Source organism: Xiphophorus hellerii, chromosome 2 (assembly GCF_003331165.1).
Source record: "Xiphophorus hellerii strain 12219 chromosome 2, Xiphophorus_hellerii-4.1, whole genome shotgun sequence".
Lineage (NCBI taxonomy): Eukaryota > Metazoa > Chordata > Actinopteri > Cyprinodontiformes > Poeciliidae > Xiphophorus > Xiphophorus hellerii.
In genome coordinates, this window is record NC_045673.1 from 3,201,073 (window position 1) to 3,221,407 (window position 20,335).

At 38.6% G+C, this 20,335-nt stretch overlaps 1 protein-coding gene across 1 annotated transcript; it reads right to left on the reverse strand.

Annotated features, from left to right (window-relative positions):
- Window positions 1-2,784: 2,784 nt before the first annotated feature.
- On the reverse strand, window positions 2,785-19,909 carry b3gnt9 (UDP-GlcNAc:betaGal beta-1,3-N-acetylglucosaminyltransferase 9). Its single transcript, XM_032580545.1, has 8 exons — window positions 19,298-19,909; window positions 18,151-18,282; window positions 17,884-18,036; window positions 17,684-17,803; window positions 16,706-17,038; window positions 6,568-6,809; window positions 5,942-6,197; window positions 2,785-4,534 (listed from the first exon to the last, which is right to left on the reverse strand). Exons 3-8 carry the CDS (start codon window positions 17,989-17,991, stop codon window positions 4,190-4,192), a joined length of 1,404 nt encoding a protein of 467 aa, XP_032436436.1. The 5' UTR covers window positions 17,992-18,036; window positions 18,151-18,282; window positions 19,298-19,909; the 3' UTR covers window positions 2,785-4,189.
- Window positions 19,910-20,335: the final 426 nt, after the last annotated feature.

Below are 20,335 nucleotides of genomic sequence, written 5' to 3' on the forward strand. Positions count from 1 at the left end.
CTAGTTGTGGTCTTCCTGTCGCTGTGGAAATTGAATAAATTAGTAATCTAAAAAAAAATTTAAATACAGGGACCATTACTTATTTGGTTATTCATAAACAATAAATACTCACAGAAGTAATTGTAAACAAAAGAAACCAAGTGTTTTCTGTTTGAGGAAAAAGTTAGGACACCCTGCCCGTTAATATCTAGTGTTTACCCCCTTTAGCTGAAATACATTCAGTGATGCTGCTGCAGTAAAACAACTGCAAACCATCACTCCTCACCTCCACACTGCAAAAACACAAAATATTACCAGCTAATTTTAGTCTAGTTTCTAGTGCTAATATCTTAGCACACTAGAATTACGACGAAACTAACTTAAAAGTAACTTTTAAGATATAAGAGTTTGCTTTAAGTGAATAATTTATTAATATTGGTGAAAAAGTTCTATTTTCAATGGCAGATTATTTCACAACATGGAAAAAATGTCTTGTAAGTTAAATAATTTGCCAGTGGAACTACTAGTTTTTCATCAGTATTCATACATTATTGCCATAAAACAAACTGCCATATCTTGCAGAAAAACAATACTTGTTCATTAGGTTTCTTATCTCGAGCGCACAGGAAACTAGATCAAAACTAATTGGTAAGATCTTATATTTTTGCCCTAATTTGTTTCTTATCAGGAACTGCATTTTTATTACATTTAACAAGTAAATATTAATTGTAATAAAGACTTTATTACATTTAATAAATGTAATAAATGTTTTTATTTTTTTTTTATTTCCCGTTTTTATTTAGTTGCATTAAATGATACTAAATATCCATATTTCCAAATATGTTCACCACAGACATTAATAGCGTGTTGTAGTTTTTATATATGGTGTCCATGTTGTTTTTGTTTAACTTTTTTGGGGAAATCTTTCCAAGTGGAACATTCAGATTGAGAAAAGAAATGTATGAGCCCAGTTTTTGTTTGCTTGGTGCTGGAGATGCTCGTTTCTGTGGGATAGTGTTTGTGGGAGCAATTTTTGTGTTGCATGTAATACCCTAGTTTAGCCACTAGGTGTAACATTTGTTTTCTGTATAAAAGGTAGAACCTGTTCATCAGCTAGCAGGTGTTCAGTCCAGAGATCAAAGCTTTTTGACTGAACTTGAATAAACGAAACCTGCGCTTAAGACTGCTGGTGCTCAATGTGAGAGTTTAACTTTCATCCTATTTATTTTATGTTGATTTGGGGCAACAGAAAATAAATATGACGGCTTGTTTGGGCTAATGTAGGCGGGGTAAAAAGAAGGGTAAATTTACACCGTAAACTCAAAATTGTTTTAGATTAATTCCAGAAATTTTCCATAAAAAAGCGAGGATATTTCTGAGCTCCAGAAGTCAAAAGTATGTGTGGAAAAAAACAATTTTTTGGAAAAAAAATCATGTATAAAAGCTGAGAATTAAAAAAAATAAAAATCTTGGAAATTTCTGAGTTTCAAAAGTCAAAAATATTAAACTTTTTGAAAATTTTCAGAGTTTAGATATTCAGAAATGTTATGGATTTTTTGGGGGGACAAAAATGTACTTTATTTTGTGTTTTCTATCTAATGACTGCCTCTTAAGACAAAATTTTAAAAAATACTTTCTGTGGTGGCACAAACACTGAGCTTTTATTTCTTCAAACATGTGTACCACAAGAATAATTCATTCAATCAAACTCTGCTGTGGCTGAATAATACAATAAGACGCCAAACGTCTCATTTCTCTACCCATAGTTATTCAGTGTTTAATATGAGGGTTTAACTGCATTATGGCAATGTTGCTGTCAAAATGTTACATAGTTTTTCATTTTTCTTCATGTCATTTGGCATGTTGAAGAAACTCAGTTAAGAACTCTCATATTCAATCTGATGTTCATTTTGTTCAAATCAGTACTGCAAATTATTACGCATAAAAGGATTAGATTATTTATACTTATAGGTGACACATAAAAAGTAAAAGACCTTCTTATTCATTTGACAAATTGTTTTTTTCATTGTTTTGAACAGCTTCCTCCGATTCCAGCCAACATGTCTGCCTGGAACCATTTATGGTCGTATATTTCCTGTTTTATATTACAATGTATCATTAAAAATGTTTTATTGTTGTTCTTTCATCCAATCCCCTCAATAATGGTCTCTCTAAACACAATAAAAGGTTCTACGTTCTATACAATAAAAAGTCCAAACAGATTATGACACTTTGTAGCTCAACCAGATTCATCCACGAAATGCAAAAATTACTCCTACAGCATTAAATTAGATTGATGGGTAGTTTAATCTCACCCAAACTCAGGTGGATATGTGATTTTTAAAATAAAGAAAACACAAATGAAGACCCTAAGCTGTGTGTGATTCTGTTTTTTTTGTTGTTTTGTTTTTTAATAAATTTAACCGTTTGTTGTTATTTGTAATCCAAGGCTTCAGTTGAGCAATCTGATGTTAAAGTTTTTAATCAGTTCGACTCTGATGTTGCTCTCACATTTTTCTGGATGACTTTTATGTTTTAAATCCCATTTTTGGAAGGAGACTGATGTGAAATTCCCTGGAATGTGGCTTTTTTGATATGCATATTTTGAATAACTTTGTATATGAAATAATAAGCAGATTCATCCAGCATGTCCCATGAATAAACGGCAATAAAACCATGTAGTGCAAAGAGACGCATGAGACTGAAGGTTTTGCTGCAGCAGAAGTCCTTTGAAGGTTGTTGAAATTTTCAACAAAGCTACTTGCTGTTTGTTGACAACAGAGTTTATTTTCTGTGTTGCACAACCAGAATATGAAAACAGAAAAATAAAACTTGGATGTGAAATGGAAAGTTTTTCTGTGTGTTTTTTAGAACAACTGCAGTTCTGGTCAGAAGTTTCCATCAGAAGAAAAATGGGAATAACTATCCGCCAAAACTCTCAGAAAATTGGAGCTGAATCTCAAAACTTTTCTAAAGAAAACAATGAAATTTGTTTGAAAAGTTGAAAATTTGCTTGAAAAAACTCAGAAAATATGAGATTAATCTTTAAAATGCTAGAGAAAAAACTCAGAAATTTGTTTTTTCTAAAAATAAAATTCTCAGATATTTCTGGTGAACATCTTTTTTTTTTTTGGTTTTAAATGTACAATGGTCCTAATACACTGTCATATCTGTTATTTGATAACTGTCCAGGATGCCTTTCTGTGAGTGGGACACTTTAGCATGAAATATTTTGCAACATTCAGTTTGAAATTCAGAGATGCAATACATACCTTGCATATTCGCTACTCGTACTTTATCAGTGCAGCTGCTTCTTCACTGTAGTAGCAAGGACACGTCATGAGTACAATACATGAGCTTCACAGGACTCAACGCTTCACAAAATGTGCTCATATTTTACATGTAAAATGCATTTTTAGATAAACAAATATAAGACAGTAGCTGTGTTTCTATTACAAATGTGCGTAAAACTTCAGTATTCCACTAAAATAAAAAAGAAAAACACAATTTCGCATCATCGTCCTCTAACTACCTCCCGTTGTCCTCTTTGTCTTTCCTACCAATCGTAACGCCTGGTTGTTGATCATGTGACTTGTGTGATGCAAAAAAAAAAATTCCATTTCAGTTTTTCAAAGTAAACTAATGTCAACACAGCTTTGATTTTGTGAAAAACTAAAGTTTTTTTTACTACTGGCGAAAACCCCAAAGAAGAAGATGACAAGAAGTAGTTTGAGGAAGATGCTATGACCTGTTTTTTAACAACTTATTGCGTGAACAAACTTATTCATGTGTGATTTTTTATTGCGTTTCTTATTTAATGGAACACACTAACTGTGAAGTTATGTTTTTTTCGATAATATCAGAATTAGGAAAGTTTTGCGCCCATTTGTAATAGAAACGCTGCTAGTGTGACAGCAGCTTTACAAATTCAGTTGTGCAAAAGAAACTCTTCACTTTTCATAAACTTATCTGCATATCAAAGACTTTCCCTCTGGTAGTGGATAAATAAGTTGGGGGCAGATCGGTCCCTAAGGTCACAGTTACAATGCATTCCTTGAGTTTCACTGCAGAGTCAGCTGGGAGAGATTTCCCCCTTTGCCTTTTCATTTCCTGGCAGGTAAACCATCAGCTTGGCTGAATAAAATTGTTTCCTACTGTCCTCCAATGCTGCACGATACCAGCAGCTCCAGCTCTGCCCGCCTGGCAGGAACTAATGTGTGAGAAACACTGGCTTCTCGCCGTAATCCGCCTCATCTGCTGCCATCTCTCCAACCCTCCCTCTCCATTTAAAGGGTCCGGACGTCTGGCCGGTTCTGTAGTGGCAGCTCAGTTTGGGGTCATGAAGCAGGTTCCACATGAGCCAGATCTGCGGGACGCCTAGGCTGTGAACAACCATTAGCTCCCGGTAAAAGCAGGGGTCAAACGTCTGGAGGTGTGGCGCCGCAGACGGTCGGGGAATCCCGAAGGTTCGAAACCCCTGATGGCGTAAAGGTTTGACGCCGATCAGCTGGAGGCACATTCCTAGAAAGACGTCATCAATTGGGAACAGCTCCACCTAGGAGAAGTTTTACAAATCAGTCACAAACTCATAAACAAAATAGAAAATTTGTGGTAAACGATGGAGAAGTCTACTTTAACAAGCATGGGCCAGTAATTTCTTGCAGCATAACAAAAGCTGTTCAAGATAGTAACAGAAACAAATTAAAAGAACTAGAGCTGCAACTAGTGACTATTATAGTAATAAGTTATTTGTTTGCATTTTTAGTATAATTCTAATATTATATAAAAAAAATATAGTGGTTAAAAAAATCAGAAAAATTTGCTTTTTAATCCGATTAATTGAATTCCATTTTTAAATAACAATTGTTTTTTGTTTTTTTGCCTAAAATGGAATAATAGCATTTATTTAGCGAACACTTAACCATTTGCAACAAAGGATGAATCTGTAGCTAAAAAATACTTCTAACATCAACATGTAAAAAGCTCAGCCCTTCTGCTCAACTTATCATTAACCAGTTAAATTAACCAATTAAATTAATTTGTTAATGATTTAAACATTTAATAACTGGATAATAAAATGGGCTTAATAGGAAATTTTCTTAATAGAATTTGAACTGGGTGAAGTTACAACACTGTCAATTCAGGACTTCTGAGTAGAACTTATTTATAGGCAAAGAAGATATTTTTTATCTTATCTTATATAGATAAGATATCTATATCTTATCTATATATTTTTTATACAGTTTTGGCTTAATTACTGCTCAGAGTATTGCTTTCAGCAACTCCAATTAATGATTAATCGATTAATAAATTAGTTAACAATTATTTCAATAATTGATTCACCAAAATTAATTGTTTCAGCCACAAAAAGAACCAATGCACACAAGTTGATTTAAACATAATTGGGTTGCCTAGTAACCCCAGCAAAGTACTACCCTGTTACCTAGCAACCCAAGTACAGCTGGAGCACTTTTGCTCAGCTGATTTTACTGCTGTATGTGCTGTACAATGGCTGCTGGAAAAGACAAGTGTTTTGTTGCTGGCTTACCATCCAGAAACCACTTGCTGCATTCTTTTTGGCTGTGCAGGAGGCTCCACTAATGCTTTTCAAAGATGTACAGTATAATTGTGCATTTGTTTGAAGCAATTTTCACATCCGAGTGTAAACATTGACTTGGGGGAGAGAAGGTAGGGGTTGTGACCTGGATCTAGATTTGGATCCAGATCCAGGTGATCTGGATTTAAAGTGACAGAGGCCCTAAAACAGTTCAAAATAGGCAGAACTTAGCAGACGAAAATCTCATTATCTAAGAATGATTTTGTGCAAAAAAAAAAAAGAAAAAGAAATGTAATGAACATTTGTATCGCCCACCTGTTCAATGAAGCATAATAAGACAGCCTGTTTCTAAAACCTGTTTACCTCAGTAAGTGGCCTAGGCCGGAGTTTTAATCTTTAGCTTACCTGTTGACAGGCGGAGCTCAGCCTTCGAGCCGTGTGTCCTGACATCACAAACCCTCCTCCTCCAGCATAACTGGGGTACAGACCGCCTCCGTACACAAACTCCGGAACGTAGTACTTGGAAGTGCGACGGCGGATTGGTTTGGCGTTCACGATAATATCTCCCACGAACAAATCCTTCTCCGGCTCTCGGCCTTGGAGCATCTCCAGGATGTTTTCCACGTTTACGTAGACGTCAGCATCACCTTTGAAGATGAACCTGAAGGAGAGCAGAAGGATATTACTGCCTGCATTCCCATCACAAATTTGTGCAAAACATTATTGATATGTTTCCATTAAAGAAGAAATGCAATTAAAATAACACTTGAATAAGTTTGTTCAAGTGATAAATCATTAAAAAAGAATGGCACATCCTGTTGCCACTGGTCTAAACCACAAAGAAAAGATGACAACAAGTAGTTGGAGGATGATGGAGTTGGAGTTTTTTTTTAATTGGTTTGTTTCCATTGAGCAAATTTATTTTCAAAATGTCAGATTGCGTAGTTATATAGTCAATGGAATTGCAGCTAATTACAGCTTCAGATGAGGCTAAAATAATAATCATTTAAGACTTTTTCATTCACACTAACTTCACATGAGGACAGCTGCTGTTGACCCATTCCAGAAAATGTGTTTCCTTCAGCGTCAGGTTAAAGAAGGTGTCCTCGAAATCCCAGAGCAGGACGTCCTGGAAGGCTTGGCTCTCGTAGGCCAGCAGCCGATCCCACAGAGGCAGGGAGGAGCGATTCCTGGGAATCCCCAGCAGGAACACGGTGCGAATGGACCGGCCAGGGTGGAGCGCCCCCTCCCTCCCCCAGGTCCGACGCACAACCTGGAGCAAAACCGTGAGGAGAAAAATAAATAGCTGCAAAAGAAATGTGACTAATAGGTTTAAAGCGGTAACTGTCATAAAATATATTTTTCTTACATGTTTGTGTTAAAGTTATATCGTGACAGATGAGCAGTGCCAGCCCAAGGCATAAGCAAACTAAGCAGCCGCTTAGGGCTAGCATAAAGCTAGTGGTCCCTCAGTGGAGCAGAATTTTTTTTTTTGTTTCTTTTTTTAGTAGCGATTTCTATGTCATTATAATAATACATAATTTCATCATGAAGTGATTTGTTTTTACAATAATATATATTTGATGATGTGTGTAGAAATAATTTATGGACAAAAAGAAAAAAAAAATTGCTCTTTTTTTTAGGGTGAAGCGTGCGTAGGTACCGCAATTTAACCGGCAATTTAAGCTGCAGGGCATTGAGCAGTGAGCGTCCAAACGTTGTTAGCAAAACAATGTCTCAAAAACGGACTTATCCTTCGGGGAGGGAGGAAAGAGGAAGAATAGAAAAAAAGCCAAGATAAAGGCATGTTTTAATATGTCTTGGTAATAATTATAAAAAAAAGATCTGTGAAGCTGCTAATAGAAAATTAGCTTGATAGCGACCTTGAACGGTTCAGTTCAACATTTATGCTGCGTCTTAGTGTGAAGCTGAGTTTTAACTTGAAATTAGTTGATTCTCCTGCTTGGCTCTGTATATTTCTTAGGTTGTTTTGGCTTCAAAACGGCGTTTGATAACAATAATTAAAACTTCTCAATGTTTGATATTGTTTAGCAAAATGTTTTCCATCAGGCTACATGGCTGCTGCATTAATGTACCAATGAGCTGTTCTATATGTTGTTTGCTGCTGATCATTTATGTGGCTAAAACAAACAATATTTTTACATGAACTTCTAAGTTATGTGAAAATTATTTCGTTCTACATTCTCAGGGAAGAAAAACTCACCTGTTACAAATAAAATTTTTAGCTATTGGAGTTATGCTTAAGAGAAATTAATTTAATCATAGAATGTCATGAATATGTGTGTAGAGCTGCACCGATTGCAGTTTTCTGGCCGATCCCCAGTTACCAATTTTTTAAAATCCTGATCTACCGATTTTGATTTTGGCCTATATCAATCTTTTTGTCTGAAATGTCGCTAAATATAGCAATAAAGTCGCTGAGTTGGCAACACTGGAATGAATATTGTTAACTGTAAATGTTCAGACCTGACCTGGTGGGCCGGTCTGTCAGTCAGACCTCTCACTGCAGAGCAGAAGAGGACAGAGACTGATTTTTAAAAACCTTTGCTGACGAAAATAAGATCAGTGGATAAGATGGGCTTCAAGTATAAGTATCAGCCGATTACCGATCCCCAAAAAATAAGGAAATCGACTGGCTGATAAATGTATCCTATATTATACATGCATAGGATATAATGTAAACAGCACTATCAGAGATGCAATAAGTTTATAGCAGGTGTGCGAATAATCTAAGCCCCATGGAGGCTTGGGCCGGCCCTGCAGATGAGCACGATAATCTGAGAGAAAAAACTAAGCTCCTCTGCCTTCTCCCAGTGCTAGAAACAACCAATCAGAGCAAGGAGGCGGGCCTTAGCATTGGCAATCATGCTTGGCTCCCTGTAGCTCAGAGAATAGACTTTAAAATATTGTTAGTTCATAAATCACTGAAGGGTTTAGCACCACAATACATCAAAGATCTGCTGTTGTTGTGTCAACTTCCAGAAAACTGCAAAACAGCTGAAACATTGAGCTCACGACTAAAAACCCTCCTGTATGTGAAACATTGATCACGATATTTGATGTATATTTGATTTTGATGACGCTATTTGACTAAAAGTAATGTTTAGTACTTATTTCATAATTATTGACTGTATGAAGTTTTTATGATGCACCTTGAACTGCACAGTTGCTGAAATGTGCTTTACAAATAAACTTGAGTTGACTTGACTTATATTAGCGCTGCCCAACCCCGCCGCTACGCTAAGCTGGTTCACCACAGTGAAGCCTGCCATGAATGCTAAGGCTAGTTAGCATGGCTGCTGGTGACGGTGGATAAAAACCTTTTCTGGAATGTTACGTTGTTTTTCCACCATTAGCACATTTGGCAGCGTGTTGATTGACAACAATAAGGCCCTCCTCCTGGTTCTGATTGGTTGTTTTTGACCTGGAGCGCTGCATTTATTCAGACAGCAATAGTAGCTCTGCGGGATCTTTTCACAGATTATCCGTCTTATGACATAGTGACAGTTTTACCAAAAACATATTTTAAATAAAGTTACATACTGCACACTGCAAAAACACAAAATCTGACAAAGTACATTTGGTCTAGTTTCTTGTGCAAATATCTAAAGTTTTGTATTATGTCAAGTGTACTAAATTTAAAGTTACTTTTCAGCAAGATATAGGAGCTGAAAAATTACTCACTCCTCCTCACTATTGAAGGAGTGAGGAGTAATGTTAGGTGAAATGTATATATTATCATATATTTGTTGTTTCATTTATAACAATAGTGTTTCATATTTGATGTTCCATGATTGTTTTCTTTTCCCTAAACATAAAGACTGTTTCTGTATGTTTTGATCTACTTTATCTCCGTCTTCACAAGAGGGCCTCCCTGAAGAGAAGCAGTGATAACCGTCCTCACGGGGTTCATTGCTCACCAGGACTTCTTCTTCCTTTGAGCTGTTAGATAGCTGACGAATCGTCGCCTTGAAGATATACGACCTGTTCTGTTTTTACTCTGTGTTTTAATGCAAGATAACATGTGTTTAGTTAGTGATTGTCATTTAGCACTGCAACTAAAATGCTTTGTCCCCACCCCTTTAGAGTTGCAGTGCTCTCTGTGATAGGGACTCTGAAAGTAATAAAAAGAGAGGAGCGGACAAATGTGTTTCAGGGCGGTTGGAGATTTGTAACTGTAAACACATCTCTGTCCGTTCTCCTCGCGAGTACAAAAGAATCTAACTCTCTTGTCTTTTCTGTGTTGTTCAACTTGTCTTTAATAGGTGTCAAACCTGACATTTACTTGGTCCTTCGATTGCCGGTCGCCAATATACCGGAAGGATTCCGGCAGGTCTGGTCGACCCCAGTGCAGTCCGTGCGCACGGCAAGTTTCCTAGTGGAAACTTATCAGATCCTGTTCAAGGGCTGGAGCTCGACCTGCCTGCTGGGATCTCACGGTTGACGGTGCTCCAGGAAAGGACAACGGGGGTGAGTGATTCTTGTTTAAAAGTGGCGAGTGACTGAGGGTCATTGCGCGCACAGAAAACCCTGTCAATTCTAGACTCTAACAGGTAACAAATAGAGCACGAAATCCGTGGAGGACGGCGGAGTCCTCGCGCAAAATTCCGTGATTAGGTGGACGGAGCCTGGTGCCTTCCTGTTCAGGGAGACGGGGCCCGACGAATACCCGTTGCAAAAAAGGACGGCGGAGTCCTGCGAGAACAGGCGCTTAAATTCCGCGACAAAATAAAAAATAGAAAAAAAAAAAGAGTGTGTGTGTCTGTGCGAGTGATTGGAGGTAGAAATACCACTTGGTATTTTACCTCATATAAAACAGTAGGACTGTAACCAGCAAACCTCTTGAGGATGCAGAGGTAAGAACCCCCACTCGAAAGAGTTGAAGCGTGGGTTACCTCAACAGGTTATTTCAATTGCTGGCCTACTGAACAGAACCCCAGTTTTTAGGACTCCCTAGGCGTCGACAAACTGGGCCAAATTTTCATAAAAATGAGGAAAGGGATAAGTAAAAATAAGCCGACAGACAGTTTAACATCAAATGACTGGAAATATGTCGAAACCCAGGATCCTGGTAAAATAAAACATTTGGATAATTGGATAACAAACTATAACTTTGACGGCCGTCTTAACTCACAAAAACTTTACTGCAGGATAATATCAAATAAAAAAAAAAAAACCAAAGTCAAATCCAAAGAAAATGCATTAACAGGGGTATGACGATGTGAATTTTTGGTTAGAATTAGCGCTAAAAAGAGAAAATGGGCAGAATAAATCTAAAAAAAGGAGTGCAGAACAGAATAAAGACAGGAATGTGATGTACTACAACAACGAGGATAATGAAACTGGGTCAAGGAGGCAGATAACGCAGCAACAAGCAGCGGGAGGGGGTGGAGAACTAGATGGTGATTCTACAAAAAAAAACAAAACACAGAGGGGGTAAAACCGGGAGGGCAGAGTAGAAGTTTATACCCAGCTCTGCCATCGCCCCCTGAATATGAGGACAGCGATAGTGACAGGCCTATCACTAGATCAAAAGGAGAAAAGTTTGCATGGTCTAGAACATTAGGGGAGAGCTTGGTGCAGGGGGCCACTGCTTCCATCGCGCCTTCTCTCCCTCCCCCATTTTGTCCTTCAGTAGGGAAAGATAGTCCGCCAAATACATCTGAACTGTATCCAATGATACAAGTTTCAAATCCTAATACAGGGGCAGAGGGGGCAGCAAGAACAATTCAAAAATACAAACGCAGAGCAAACTACACTGAGATAAGCAGGATCAAACAGAAGGAGGAAGAAACTTTTGATGATTTTAGGACAAGAATGATGAACACATTTAAGATGCACAGTGGACTGGTGGAAAATGATGACGAAAATGGTCCATATAAACAACAGTTAAAAAATGCATTACATGCAGGGTCAAAAGACGCAATAAGATCATGGGTAACTAAACATTACATAGGATTGGGGACTGGAACCTTAGATGAATACATTAATCATGCTATTCATGCCGAGAAGGTAGTAAAAGAGAAGAAAAAGGTTCCAGGGGTTTTCCTCCAGAATGAGGAACAAGTTTTTTTATAGGCAGGGATCAGAAATAAAAAAGGAAGATTTCTTTGTCGTCCAGGGATATGGGGAACCATATTATCACTATTCATTGGATGTGCCTAACAGGCCTCCACACAACATTGCACAGACTCTTCTGGCGGAGGGGCGTAAAGCCATCTCTGCCCCGCAGGATCACAGATCTCCTGAGAGTCTTCACATCAGTCTTTGGATTAAAACAACTCCGGGGCCTGATAAGAACTATGAAGCCAGGCTCAACAAGGTCACCCCGGCCAAGATAACAGTGACCTATCTGTACACTGACACAAAACACACCTCGGTGGCAGCAGTGAGCCTCCCAGAGGATTTAAAGTTTTTGAACAGAACATGGACACCTCCACATGTGTCCCTGTTTAAACATAAAAGTGAGCAGTGGGATTAATTGGGCAGGGTCGTTGAGGAAGGAGAAGCTGCTACTGATTGGGTGGCAACCTCCGCAAATGTGGCAACTAGTGCGTCTACTGGGTTAACTAGAAAAGCACTTTTTTGGACAGCATGGGTTCAAAAGGGGCAGCGTTTGCACTCTAGACAACACTGACATCTGTTGCTTACAGAAGAAGAGGAAGTTCTCTTAAAGGACATTCCTGATAAATTATGGTCCAAAGGACCCGCGGATGTGGGCCTCGTGAAAGGAGCCTTGCCAGTGCAAGTCCGACCTAAAACTGAATATAGGCCAAAGGTGAAACAGTAACCTTAAAAAAAAAAAAAATAATAATAATAATAATTCGCAGGAGGGTATAAAGCCAGTAATTAAAGACCTTATTGAGGCAGGAGTTGTAGTACGGTGTGAAGATTCTCCGTGCAACACTCCTATTTTTCCTGTCAAAAAACAGCCCCCTTCTGTCGGATGGCGGATGGTTCAGGATTTACAAGCAGTAAACAATGCTGTAATCCAGAGGGCACCGTGTGTACCTGACCCACACACATTGTTGAATTCCCTTAGATCAGATGCAAAGGTATTCACTGTTGTAGACATCAGCAATGCCTTTTTCTCAGTACCTGTTGATAAGGAGAGTCAATTTTGGTTTGCTTTTGAAGGGAACAGGTACACATATACCAGACTGCCCCAGGGCTACTGTGAAGGCCCTACAATCTACTCTCAAGTGATGAGTGCCAGTATGTCAACATTTCAACCCCCAGGAGGGAGCCAAATTTTGTTATATGTAGATGATGTTTTATTAGCCTCTCCAAACATGGAAACCTGTAAGCAAGACACCTTAGCGCTTTTAAAACATTTAGCTGAAGAAGGTCATAAGGTCAATAAAAATAAACTCCAAATATGTAAAGAACAAGTAAAATATTTGGGTCATGATTTGAGTGCAGGGGGACGAACCATATTGGAGGATAGAAAAAAAAAAAAAAAAAAAAAAACAATTCTCCAAGCCCCCAAAACCACAAACAAAAAACAGATGATGTCCTTTTTAGGACTAACTAACTATTGTCGAACTTGGGTGCCCAATTATGCAGAACTTGTGGCTCCTTTAAGCAAATTAATGTATGAAAAAGATCTTAAAATGTCCTCTCCGCTGAGTTGGACGGATGAAGCAGAAGAGGCCCTTTGCAGAATAAAACAGGCCCTTGTGTCAAGCACCGCACTGTCTCTACCAAACTATAAAAAACCTTTTGTTCAAATGGTAGATTGTCGAGGTCATTTTATGACTTCTGTACTGGTGATAAAATGAGACCAGTAGCATATTTCTCTTCTAAACTAGATAGTGTGGCGTGTGTTTGTAGATCTTGAATAAGTCCTGTTTTCCACCTCGGGCTTCAACTTGAAGTGTTTCTGTTATATAATTGTTTAGTTTTTGTTTTTTTTTGTTTTTTCCCCCATTCTGTCTCATCCTGATGTAATGATTATTGTTTAAGGTATTTTAGGCTGCACCTACCAGCTATCGCAGATGTTCCCACATCTGTACATAAACACCTGGTTCAGCTCAGCTAAAGCTTTTTGTAAGATGGGAGAAGGAGTTTTTATGAATGTTTACAAATGACTACTAGAAATGGGTTTTTTTTAGGTTTTCTTTGTGTTTTTAGACAGTTTCCTAACTTATCTCAGAAACAATCAAGTATACGAACAGTCAAAACTTTTGTATGCTCTTTTCTAAGCTGAAACTAAAGTTTAAAGTGCTTTCCTCTGCCTTTTGAGTTGTGATCATGTACTTAGTCCATCTGTGGATTTATCTGTAGTTTTGTTGCACATTGTTTTTGTTTTTCTCATTTCTTGATGTTTCGCAGATATGAAGGGCTACAAACTCATTACAAGAATTTTTAAGGGTTATTTATGAGGCATATGTAGTGATAAGTGAAGTACTGCCGTGGAATGAAGGCACACCAACCTCACAATATGTAACGTAGTGTGAGAAACACTGACCATCACTATTTACTTGATACATTTTATTGTATTGTAAAGGACCTAATAATGTGTGTATTCGTGAAATGGCCATATTCAGATTTGTTATGTTGTCAGAGGGGTTGGGTTGTTTAAAATTTAATCACAGAAATACTCGACGAGGTTTTTTTGTTGATACTGATTTGTTTTTCTCCTTAAGTTCTGATCTTTTGGTTCAAGAAAACATGCTAAAGGTTAATTGACAGAATTAAGACCTTCCACCCACCTTTCTGTAATATGCTTGCATACAGCTCTCAATGAAGAGCCAGATTATTTTGCTGTAGTACATTTCTATTCAAAATCCTTTTTCTTTGGTCTTTAATGTTTTAATTTTCTGAGAAGCTAAAATTTGGGTCTTTAGTAGCTGTAAAGAATCATTAAAACTGCCAGAAATAAACACTTTTACTGTTTTAAATCTTAGAAGTTTCACTTTTCCGTTAAATTTCTTAAATAACATTTTGATAGTTTAGGTTTGATGCACTTTTGAGGAAATTGCGAGTAAATATGTTGTTTTTGTTTTTTATTTTTTTTGTGTGTGTTTTCATCAGGGAACGACTGTTGTATTGTGTAGTATGTATGGAACCAAGGCCTCTACTTCGTGTGACTCCAGCAACCATTACAAAACAATGTCTATTAGAAGTAATGACTAAGACTAATCCTAATAGCACCTGTGTGATTTATGATTCAATATTTCCCCTTACAGCAGCAGATGGAAAGAAACCTTTTGTTTCTAAAAAGATAGCTCTGGGTAACTTCTCATGTGTAAATATAACAGGGTCTGGGGAAAGATTGGGAAATCTTTCAGACACCATGTGTTCTAATGTAATCAATGTAAACAATGACTTTAACCCTGTTTCTCGTGCAGATGTTTGGTGGTGGTGTGGAGACGACAGACTTTTTGATAGATTACCTCGAAAGGTGACAGGGTTTTGTGCATTAGTTTCCTTACTGTTACCTGTGTCTGTCTATCCTATGTCCGCAAATGATCTAATTCACACCTTATCTAGCATTTTGCCTCAGCAGTGGCATCATTTAGAGAAACGCGAACTAACATGGAAAAATTATGATGATCCCACGTACATCGCCGTCATCGGCGTCCCTCGCGGTGTACCTGATGAATATAAATTAGTCGACCAAATTTCAGCTGGTTTTGAATCTTCGATTTGTTGGTGGTGTACGATAAACAAAAACGTAGACAGAATCAATTACATCCATTACAACGTGCAAAAACTGGGCAACTGGACACAGGCTGGTTTCGAGGCGGTGCACGAGCAGCTGGCCGCTACCTCACTGATGGCTTTCCAAAGCCGCATTGCTCTTGACAGGCTGCTAGCTGAAAAAGGGGGGGTGTGTGCTATCTTTGGAGGAAGGTGCTGCACATTTCTGCCAAACACAGCAGCTAACGGGAGCCTGACGAAGGCCATTGCGGGTCTCCGTACCTTTAATGGCAAAATGACAGAACTCTCTGGTGTGAATACTTCCATGTGGGATGCATGGATGGATGTTTTTGGGAGAGTACCGAACCCTTGTGTCCTCTGTCTTAGTATCAATTGCAGTCTTTGCTGCAATTTTAACCTTGTGTGGATGTTGTTGTATTCCTTGCCTGCGTTCCTTGTTTAACCGTCTCATTACCACAGCTATCTCTCCCATGGAAGACCAGAAGGCACAGATGTATCCTTTGTTAGCAAAACATCCTGAGCCTGACGAAGAATACTCTGATGACGACTCTCTTAACCTGTATCCAGACCCTAACCTGTGGGCTGAATATGATCCCTGAGTGTACGCATGTTTGCGTTCCTAAAAATGAACTCCTGGCTGAAAATCGTTTGAAGTGGCTGCCTTTGGAGGGATATGAGAATTGGAACAAATATGTGATAAACACGGGGGAATGTTAGGTGAAATGTATATATTATCATATATTTGTTGTTTCATTTATAACAATAGTGTTTCATATTTGATGTTCCATGATTGTTTTCTTTTCCCTAAACATAAAGACTGTTTCTGTATGTTTTGATCTACTTTATCTCCGTCTTCACAAGAGGGCCTCCCTGAAGAGAAGCAGTGATAACCGTCCTCACGGGGTTCATTGCTCACCAGGACTTCTTCTTCCTTTGAGCTGTTAGATAGCTGACGAATCGTCGCCTTGAAGATATACGACCTGTTCTGTTTTTACTCTGTGTTTTAATGCAAGATAACATGTGTTTAGTTAGTGATTGTCATTTAGCACTGCAACTAAAATGCTTTGTCCCCACCCCTTTAGAGTTGCAGTGCTCTCTGTGATAGGGACTCTGAAAGTAATAAAAAGAGAGGAGCGGACAAATGTGTTTCAGGGCGGTTGGAGATTTGTAACTGTAAACACATCTCTGTCCGTTCTCCTCGCGAGTACAAAAGAATCTAACTCTCTTGTCTTTTCTGTGTTGTTCAACTTGTCTTTAATAGGTGTCAAACCTGACAAGTAATTATTAAGAAAATAATTCCTCACTATTGATTAAAAAGTACTTGTTTCAATTATTTCACTTGTGACATTTTTCCCATGTTTTAAGTGAAATAATCTGAAAGCGAAACTAGTACTTTTTAATCAATAGTGAGGAATTATTTTCTTAAAACAAGCTCCTACTGTATATCTTGCTGAAAGGTTAATTATCATATAATTTTGCTACCTGCCGCTTGTCGAAATCTGCAGCTGTAGATTTCACAGCAATGAGCATGTAGGGAGCCGAAACAGCGCCTCCTCTTCCTCCTCCTTCCTCTTCTTCTCTGATGCGACATTTCTCAGGCTGGTCGATGAGCAGATTAAAGTTCCTTTTGTCCTTTTCTCTCAGATACTTCTCGAAGTCGAACGGCGGCAGCGTCGGCAGCCGTTTTCCATCAGCCGCGGTTGGAATAACTTTCTTCTTTCGTGACCTGGATCTGATCTGAGAGCTGGATTTGGACTGGGAAGGTTCGGACTTGAGTCGGGGTTTACAGGAAGGCAGCTGTGGCTGTAGAGGAGACTGGATTTCAAAAAGGAAGGAAAACAGAACAACAAATGATGAAAGATTCATCTTTTTGATTCAAGGTTTGGTTATGAGAAAATTTCTGCCTCTGCTTTTAAGATAATTATCCCAGAAGGAAAAAGCTGTTTTGGTTTGTAGTTATGAGTGGAGAGCTGCAGAGGTTAGTAGAGCAGCCAAACATTAAACTCAGGTTTATTTTTATTATGACTTCAAAATGGACAGATGGATGGATGGATGGATGGATGGATGGATGGATGGATGGATGGATGGATGGATGGATGGATGGATGGATGGATGGGTGGGTGGGTGGACGGACGGACGGACGGACGGACGGACGGACGGACGGACGGACGGACGGACGGACGGACGGACGGACGGACGGACGGACGGACGGACGGACGGACGGACGAACGGATGGACGGATGGACGGATGAACGGATGGACGGATGGATGGATGGATGAACGGATGGATGAACGGATGGATGGATGGATGGATGGATGGATGGATGGATGGATGAACGGACGGATGGGTGGACGGACGGATGGATGAACGGATGGATGGATGGATGAACAGATGGATGGATGAACAGATGGACGGATGGATGAACAGATGGATGGATGGATCAATGTGTCAGTTCCTGCCTGCAGCGCCTCCTTCCTCCCAGTTTGTGAACTGGAGCCCAGCAGGGAGCGACTGGAGCTGGTGGATCCATGGATCTGCAGCTTCCAGACGGATCGGCTCCAGCCAGCGGAGAGGACGACCTGGAAACACCGCCTGGTCAAAACGAACATGGAGGAACTATTTCTTCTCAAAACACCCGCAGTTTTCTCTTCCTCTTCACCTGACGAGCGTAGAGCAGAAAACACAGCGCCACCAGGAGGATGAGTGTGCACATTACATCTCCCTTCACATGGAGGACCCTCCTCATCATCACCACCTTCCTCAGCATCTTCTCAGCTCTGCTGCATCTTTAGTCAGCTGGACGAACTCTGACCTGAAACACAAACACACTAACCTTTGCTAGTGACCAGAACAACCTTCAACAACATAAAGACAAAAAAAAACAACGTAGCTTAGCATAAATCATAAAATTAATAAAAATGTGCACCTGTTTTCCTCTCTCTGCTTTTTCTACATCACTGAGGATTTGTTTCAGCAGGACAGAAGTTTGGAGTCGGCCGTCTCAGTCTGTAAACATCACAGGTCTCTCCATCCTCACGAATCATTGTATTTGAAAATTCTTTTTAAAAAAACACCAAAAGCAGCACAACAATATTGAATCAGTATAAAATCAGTTAAAAATTACAGATTTTATGTCACAACCTCTTATTTTCCTCAACTGTTCCTTTTCTCTATCATGCCTGTAATTTCTCCTGAAAAGAAAATCTAAACTGCTCTGAAAATTTAAGAAAGGTTAAAAAAAAAAAACATGTTTTATTATTTAGGATAGGATGAAAATGTATTTTATTTACATACTGAGCACATTCAAATAAAAACAGTAGAACAAAACATGCTGAAAGAGTCCAAAAAACATCAGTAACTGTGGAAATGTGCTGCTTTTCTTCTGTTTTCCTTCATTTTAAACAAAAGTTCTAGCATTTCCTTTGCCAATGCAGAGTCATTACTCACTCCTGAATTTCATCTCCTGAAATCTTGTTTTCAGGACATATTTGTTCTGGTTTTCTGTCCTGATGAATTTGATGATTTCCAGTGTTTCAGTTGACAGCTCTCTTGTTTGGCTCAAGATTTAAGACAATCAGCCTTTTCTATGGAGCGGTAAATGGCTCATATTTCAGTTTTATTTTATATTTAGACATGTTTTAAATTTGTTTCTGTATTTTGCAAATTGCAAAATAAATTCAGAATTTCCCCTTTTTTTGTTTGAACTAATATGAGGTTTAGCGTCTAATGCGTTATACAAAAAAAACTTGACTAATTTTACTAAAGAAACGAAAAATCTGAAATGCCAGACTTTTCTCCGCAGTTCATGAGATGTACAGGATAAAAAATCATAAAGTTACATAACTTTCAAGTTTGTATACAATAAATTGCGCCAGAATATCGTTTTTGTTTAAATGTGTTAAGAGGGCGTTCGGAAAAAGACCCATATTATAAAAATAAAAACCTAGCAAGGAAGCTATTAATCAGGAACTTATGATTTTTCCCAAAATAGAAAAAAGTGCACGCATGAAACAAATACTTTAACTTTGAAATGCGTCAAATAAGCGATAATCCGGTAAAACATCCAGACTTACCAGAGAAAACATCTGCATCTCTTTCTGCTCCACATTCTCATCTCATAAACACAAAGTCTGACTCACACATTCTCCAAACACAAAGATTTCAGCAGAACCGAACCTGAAATTTCCTCTGGTTCTGTCTGAGCTGGTACTGCGCTCATGAAGCGTTTACGTGCATTAGGGAAATATTAGATGTAAATGACGATGAACCTTTTGATGGCACGGAGCCTAAAAAATGTTCTTCCTCAACAATTCTGCGCACCACAACGAACCCAAATCCGGAAATCAATTCAATAAGTGGCTGCATTTTGTTTTTCATACGGCTGAACGCAACATGACACGTTTGGACTATTAAACAGTTAATATTTCCAGGGGGCGTGGCGACAAAGTGAATCACTGACCAGAAACTGTAGGAAAAAGAACTATAGAAAGAATATCTTCTTCACTAAAAAGCAGTTATACTGTTTGCCAGTGCTGTAAGTTAATTTTTTTTGAAAAAGATGAAGGTGCAGTGCAGTAGAAGGTGTGAGATAATAGTCAACATCACAGGTTCCTGAAGGCAGCATCGTCATTCTTTGCTTCGACCATGTGGTTTAAATTTCAGCGGAACAAGTCCAGCTGCCAACTCAGCAAGAAAGAAAACCCACAGCATGGCTTCAGCTGGTCCGCTGCAGAACTGCGGACTGAACATCTCCTGCGAAGGAAGCAAAATGGATGAGACAGACGAGAAACATAAACGGATCTTCATTTTAATTTCCTTATAGTATCATTAAGCAGCCACACTTTCTTTCAATCTTTTACATTTGTGTTTGATCAACAGTTCTCCGAGAAGTTTTTTTCTCATTAACTTTCATGTTCCTAACCATGTTTGTTACATAATTAATTAATTAATTAATTAATTGTCACAGAAAAATGAACGACAAAGCAAGTGTCAGAACGGAAAACTGCATTGTGCCGTGAAAACCACAATATCTGAGGTTCATCATCATCCTTCAGCTCATTAGGACTTATTAGGGACCTATTACCAGCAGGTGGCGCCAGAGAACACAAGAA